Below are 7,599 nucleotides of genomic sequence, written 5' to 3'. Positions count from 1 at the left end.
AATTTGGCATATTTTAAAACATTGCGATTAAAGACGTATGTATCACCATAGTTTATAGACTTTGGTTTGGAAACTCGGAGTTAACGTAATAAAGATATAAATTATTTTGCTAAACCAACGAATTCTCAACGAATATGTTACATGAGATAATTGAGCGCAAAGTTTAAAAGTTTTCAACAAAAACAGCAACACCTTGCAAAATAAAAACTATTGCTGCCCTGTGCAATTAAAATTTTTAAGTGCAGTATATTGTTGGATTCAAAAGAAATACTACATAATTTTTTTTTAATACAAACTCATTTTTTCCTATTTTGTTGTATAGGCTGGTTTACCGCTTAACTAGAGTTGCCACATCTGTTTTTTTTTTCACTGGATCTTGCATTTTTTTATTGCTGTTTGGGTTTCAGTGTTTTTTTTTTCCTGCAAAATATTGCCAAATCTAGGTCTATTTCGTTTTTGGTGTATTAGTTGATAAAATTAAGATTTATATGGTAATATAAATCTTAATTTTAAGGTTTGCGCAATCAATAAGTTTAATCAATAGTTTAAGAATATTTGAACTTCGATTCGCAAGAATATTTATAATAAAATTTTAATTGTTAAACAATTTGTTAGTCTTTGGTTTAAATTTGATTTGCTTTTTTGATTTTATTTGCTCTTTGGTTTTTATTCAATTTAATAATGTTAGGTTTGAAATTTAAAATTACATAAATATATTATTAAAGAAATTTTTGTTTTCGATTTTTTTTTCATGCTAAATATATTTTTATTAAATTTTGTTTACTGCTGTTAAGAAATTGTTGAACAGAAATACCATTGCAATAAGCAACGTCATTGGTTTTGGCGCAGACAACTGCACAACTATGATCGATTCTGCGATTGGTTTTCAAGCACAGTTGAAAAATTCTTTTAAACTTTCAAAAGACGTTCTAAACGTCTTTTTAAGGTTCAAAAAACATTTGTTATGCAATGAGCGTCAGAATCAATTAAAGAAATTTTTTTTACGGTTTTGCGGAAAAAATTTAACATTCAGAAAACATAACGGAAACGGCAACCAGTGTGCCTTATTCATAGATCATCCTAGTCATATTTTAAAAATCCGGAAAATTGTGTGGATAAAATATTTGGAAAAATCCGGAATTCGTTATCCCTTAATTTCTTTTTAAATTTGCATTTAGTGAAGTTGTTTTTAATTTTTTTTGACATTTTTCATATTTTTTTTGAGTGATGAGTGAGAAAGCGTAAAAAACAAATATATTACAAAAATATATACCTCAACTTGCATGTATTGAATATGTTGTGAATATTCGGAAAAACTAAAAGTTTAAAAAAATATCCGGAATTCCGGAAATTTCCGGAAAAAGATAATCCCTGCTTATTATATAAAACAAATGAAACACAAAATTAAAAGCATAAACAAGGTTTAAACATATTTCAAATTACAGATCTAAAAAATTTCATAAAAACTGTTGTCGTGGTTTAGTTTTTAACGGTCATCCGCCTTTTCTACCCGGCGCACTTTTCAGAATATCTCCAACGCAATGTTCTTGTTCACTCTCGGTATACACGGTGATGGTCTCTGCAAAATACAAAATAATATATATGAATAAGATTTATAGAATATAAAATAAAGAATATAATAAAGGTTCAATCAAGTTAGCTTATACAAATGTGAAGGCAAACTGAACTATTATTATTATGTAAAGAGAAACTATATTTTAACATCAAAAAGACTTATTATTATGCATAATATAATATTTTGATCCAAACCGTGAAACCAATAAATCAATTAATTTTATAGTCAGATTTTTGAAATTAAAAAACCTAACCTTATCATTTAAATCGATGTATACAAAAACGTTCTTAGTCATAAAAACTGTTTTTTCGGGGAACGAGAAAAAACTTATTAAATCCAAAATTATTGCTTTAATAATTTCAAAAAAAAATTTGGGTGTTTTTTGACATCTTTAAATATTACATTTGTTAAAATATATATCAGAATTTTTGATATTTATATGTTTTATACATAGTTAAAGTTGTCTGACTTAAAAATAGTTTTTATGACTTAGAACGTTATTGTATACATCGATTCATTTAAAGATCATATTTAAAAATCTGCAAACTTTTGAGTTTTGCACACATTTTATATTCACCATTTAATTTTAGTCAGATTTTCAAAATTAAAAAAATCTAACCTTATCATTTAAAGATCATAATCAACCTTATCATTTAATAATCATATTTAAGGATCTGCAAAATAGTTTTTTCCACATTCTTTATACTGATATCTTTTCCACATTCTTTATACTGATATCTATTATCTATCAAAATGTTAGAATTATTGAAAGTTTTTTTTGTTCGAAAAAAAAAGGCAAAGAAAATTACCGATTTCTGTTGATGCGCAATTTTTAGTAGTTCAGTTTTTCATCATTTTTTCAAAATCAATATACCAACAAATATCTTATTCAGATTTGTCTATGAAATTCGATATCTTTTTCGCAATTACATCTAATTTTGAAAAAATTGATTCATTTATATATACAACATATATCAAATCAAATCAAATCAAATCAAATTTATTCTGAATAAAGATCTTACATCAAGGATATTTACAAATAGTAATGATACTAATCTCAAGTAAACACCTATCAAATTTAATAATAATAAATAGTGATAATAAAAAGAAAAGTAAAGTCAGATAAAAGGTGATAATTGTAAAAAAAGGAAGAAATAATAGTAACTGTAAAAGTTATATAACGATGTTAACCACAAAAATAATACCAACAACAATAATATAAATAATAACTATAAATTAAAATAATTTCAGTAATAATAACAAGTTAATAATAATATTAGTAATAATATAAAAATAACATTAATAATAACAGATATCATAATAATATAAAGTAAATACAAATTAAATTGATATTAATAATAATAAAATATGAATGAGTAGTAATTATTAGGAATATATTTATATAATGATATAAAACAATAATAATAAGGAACAACACTATTATTTATCAAAATTTAACAATAATAATAGTAATAATAATAATAATAAAAGTTATTGTTACAAAAAATGTATAACATATATAAATATATATGTATACGCACACATGAACACATACATACATATATAAATACATACACTCACACATTTATATATACATATATATATATATATATATATATATATATATATATATATATATATATATATATATATATGTATATATATATATATATATATATATATATATATATACATATACGTATATACATATATACATACACATACACACACATACATACACACACAGATATATATATATATATATACATACACACATATATACACATACATACATACACACATACATATATACATATATATATATGCATACACACATACATATATATATATATACACATACACACACACATATATACATATATACTTACACACACACATATACCCTTGCACACATACATATATATACATGCACACACACAAACATGTACACACATACGTACACACATACATGCATACACACATATGCATGTACATATAATATACACATATAAATATATATATATATATATATATATATATATATATATATATATATATATATATATATATATATATATATATATGATATATATATATATATATATATATATATATATATATATATATATATATGTATATATATATATATATATATATATATATATATATATATATATATATATATATATATATATATATATATATATATATATATATATATATATATATACATACATACATATATATACATATATACATATTTACATATATATAGGGGAGAGTTGCCGAAATTGGAACAGCTCCTTAATAGGAACACTTAGCTTTATTTAGAAACTGGAACTTATTCTACTTTCATGAATATTTTTTCTTGTAAAGAAAATAATTTTCTTTATTTTTTGAAACTTCTAGTATTTAAACTTAAAAACTGCACGTATGTGAATAAAATTACTTTTTTTTAAAGAAAAAATTTTTTGCGATCTAATTTTATCGTTGCATTTAAACGATTACAGAAGCTTAACGATATTGAGTTTGATGATAATTTTTTTAAAATTTTTAATTTTAAGGGTTTCAAGTCTATGTGATATTAAGAGCTTATATCGTAAGTTGTTACTTGTATGTAAATATTTTGCTACAACACCATGGTCCTATGTTGCCCAGAATGGGAACTTCAAAAGTTGCCGTAATTGAAACGATGTCATCTCATAACACGCTTGACGTCCGAATGATCAGAAAATTTCAATAGTCCGACTGTATAATATTTTTTAAAGCGAATTTCTTTTATAGACATAGTGTTATTGTTAGACATTTGTTGCTTTTTTGGAATTGGTATTTAGTCTTGCTTTAAAGTATGAAATGATTTTTCACAAAATTTTTTTCATAGTCTAAAGTCTAGTCATAGTCTAAGGATATAAAGTTGATTGTAAACATCGTATACTTTAATTAACAAATCATTTTATCTTTTAGTAAAAAATAAAATGTAAAAGTTTTACAAAAGTTATACATTTCTATTTAACGGATAAACTTGTAAGACAACATAAAGTATATACCCAGCATAAGTTTTTTACTGTATATAGAAGTTAATATATAAAGTTGCAAACTTTATATAGTTTATATAGATTTTGATTTATATAGTTAATGATTAACTAAACAAAAATGATGAAAAATAATGATTATATAATGAGTATAAAATTAACTTAATCATATATGAATAACAAATAAATATATGAAAAAATAAGCCTGTAATAAGATTATAAAACTCTCCTTATGTATCTTCATAGTAATTTGCTTTTATTTTAGATGCAAACACCACGAAAATATGGAAAATGGAAAGTAGAAAACTTGAAAAAGGCTGTTGAAGCAATAAAACAAGGAGAAATCAGCTTAAATGAAGCCGCTTATGAATTTTGTATTCCAAAAGCAACTTTGTCAAGGCATATAAATGAAAAAAACAAAGTTGCTATTGCAAATGTGAAATTTCATGGTCGACTTACCACCTTACCTAATGAAATTGAAACAGAACTAGCTGATCACTGTTTATTATTAGAATCAATGTACTTTGGATTAAGGATTGATGATCTTCGTCGTCTAGCATTTGATATTGCGGAAGCTAACAACATCACACATAATTTTAACAAACAAACACGAATGGCAGGAAAAAAGTGGTATTATGCATTTATGCAAAGGCACCCACAACTGTCGCTTCGTGGGCCTGAATCAACATCAATTGCACGTGCACAAGGTTTTAATAAAGAGCGAGTGCAATCTTTCTTTAATTTACTTTCAAACTTATACATAGAAGAAAAGTTAACTCCAGACAGACTTTATAATATGGATGAAACTAGTTTATCAACAGTACAAGATGGTCAGATAAAAATTATTAGTGCAAGGGGAAAAAAACGAGTTGGAATTATGACTAGTAGTGAACGAGGAAATTCAGTAACAGCTGTAGTTTGTGTATCTGCAGCAAGATTTTATGTTCCACCAATGTTAATATATAAACGCAAAAGAATGAAGCCAGAAATAACAAATGGTGCACCTCCAGGAACTGTATTTAGTACTCAAGAGAAAGGATGGATGTCAAATGAAGGTTTTTTAGATTGGCTCAATCATTTCATTAAAGTTGTTAAACCTTTAAAACAATCAAAAGTTTTGTTGATACTTGATGGTCATGTTACACATTCAAAAAATTTGGCAGCGATATATCTAGCACGAAATGCTGGAGTGCGTATGGTATCACTACCTCCCCATAATACACACAGACTGCAACCATTAGACGTTGCGTTCTTTGGACCACTTGGTACATACTATGATGAAGCTATGCGAAAATGGATGCGGTCACATATATCACAACCAGTAACAACTTGGCAAGTTGCAGAATTATTTGGTGACGCATATAGTCAGGCAGCATCATTGAGAATTGCTATGAAAGGATTTCAGGCTAGTGGGTTGTGGCCTTTGGACATAAATGTATTCACTGATTCTGATTTTACAGCCTCTTCATTTACTAATGTTGGTCCTTCAAACAATCTTCAGTCATCTGAAAGTATAGATGGGATGACAAAACTATCTACAGATAAATCAAGTGAAAAAAAATTAAAATGTCATGTTTCAGTTTCAACTTTGTCTCTTTTGCCAGTGGTTTCACTTGAAGTAAAAAACAAAAAAAGAAGATCACGAACAACTCAGGCGGCTGATCTTACAAGCTCCTTATATAGACGTGCTCTAGAAATTACACCAAGAAATCAAAAGCACACACTAAATCAAATAGCTTCCAAACAAATTAAAAAATCTACAAAAAAAAAGCTCACACTAAATCCAATAACTGCCAAACTATTGCAAAAACCACAGGAAAGCAAAGTAGCACTTGACTCAATCACCATGGACCAAATGAAATTGAGCACATCAAATAAAATCACCATTGCCACCACAGCACACCACATATCACCACTACCATCTCAAGTGCAGAAGCTGCAAGAAAAAAAGACTTATGAATTGCGAAAAAAGGATTAAATATTTGTTGTAATTTTTATTTGTTATTATATCTTTTAAATATCTTTTATTAAAAAGCTAATCAATTAATTTTTCCTTTGAGCCATAAGTTTTATAGCTGCAATTTATTCAAATATTAGAACTGTTCTAATTAAAGAATATATGCGTTCCATTCAAGGAGACCAGTTGCCTTTATTGGAACAAAATGGTGCCTTGAAAAATCAAAGTTTATATCCAATAAGGGTGCGATCAATAGAGTCGAATCATTAATAAAAGCATAGTAGGGTTGTATATCTATATTATTTAATTCATAAATGTTTTCATAGTTAAGCCATCTTTGGTTAATAAATATTTTTTCCTAAAGTATTCCAATTAAGGCAACTCTCCCCTACATACGCACATACATACACACACATACACATACACATGCATACATATACACATATACATATAAACACATATACATACATACATATACACACACACATGCACATAAACACACACATATACATATAAACACACATATACATACAACATAGATACCCATATACACATACATAAATACATACACATATATATGCATACATACATATACACACGCACTCATATATAATATATATATATATATATATATATATATATATATATATATATATGTATATATATATATATATATATATATATATATATATATATATATATATATATATATATATATATATATATATATACAAATAGACACATACCTACATACATATGTACACACACGTATACACGCGCATATATATACATACACATATACATACACACATATAGAATAATGTTATAATAATATTTATATCACATATAACAATACAAAAGCAATAACTATAATGACCCACAATAATTCCGACATTGGAATTATTGTGGAATACAAAAAGTATCTCTCTAAAAAAAAAGCATGAAGACGGGTTTTAAATTGTGTAATAGAGTTGAGGGATTTAAGGTGAAGTGGTAATTTATTCCAAGCTTTTACGCATTGGTTTGTGATTGAT

At 25.8% G+C, this 7,599-nt stretch overlaps 1 protein-coding gene and 1 long non-coding RNA gene across 2 annotated transcripts; one reads left to right on the top strand and one right to left on the bottom strand.

Annotated features, from left to right (window-relative positions):
• Window positions 1-1,404: 1,404 nt before the first annotated feature.
• LOC136084309 (uncharacterized) lies at window positions 1,405-2,798 on the bottom strand. The gene is made up of 3 exons (XR_010640468.1): window positions 2,386-2,798; window positions 2,196-2,321; window positions 1,405-1,579 (listed from the first exon to the last, which is right to left on the bottom strand). It is a non-coding gene; the product is annotated as an uncharacterized LOC136084309 (long non-coding RNA).
• A 1,556-nt stretch (window positions 2,799-4,354) lies between these two features.
• On the top strand, window positions 4,355-6,680 carry LOC136083827 (uncharacterized). The gene is made up of 2 exons (XM_065803693.1): window positions 4,355-4,422; window positions 4,874-6,680. The coding sequence occupies exon 2, from the start codon at window positions 4,874-4,876 to the stop codon at window positions 6,584-6,586; it is 1,713 nt and encodes a 570-aa protein (XP_065659765.1). The 5' UTR covers window positions 4,355-4,422; the 3' UTR covers window positions 6,587-6,680.
• The last annotated feature ends 919 nt before the right edge of the window (window positions 6,681-7,599 follow it).

Source organism: Hydra vulgaris, chromosome 08 (assembly GCF_038396675.1).
Source record: "Hydra vulgaris chromosome 08, alternate assembly HydraT2T_AEP".
In the NCBI taxonomy this organism is placed as follows: domain Eukaryota; kingdom Metazoa; phylum Cnidaria; class Hydrozoa; order Anthoathecata; family Hydridae; genus Hydra; species Hydra vulgaris.
This window is presented reverse-complemented; position numbering and strand designations above follow the sequence as displayed.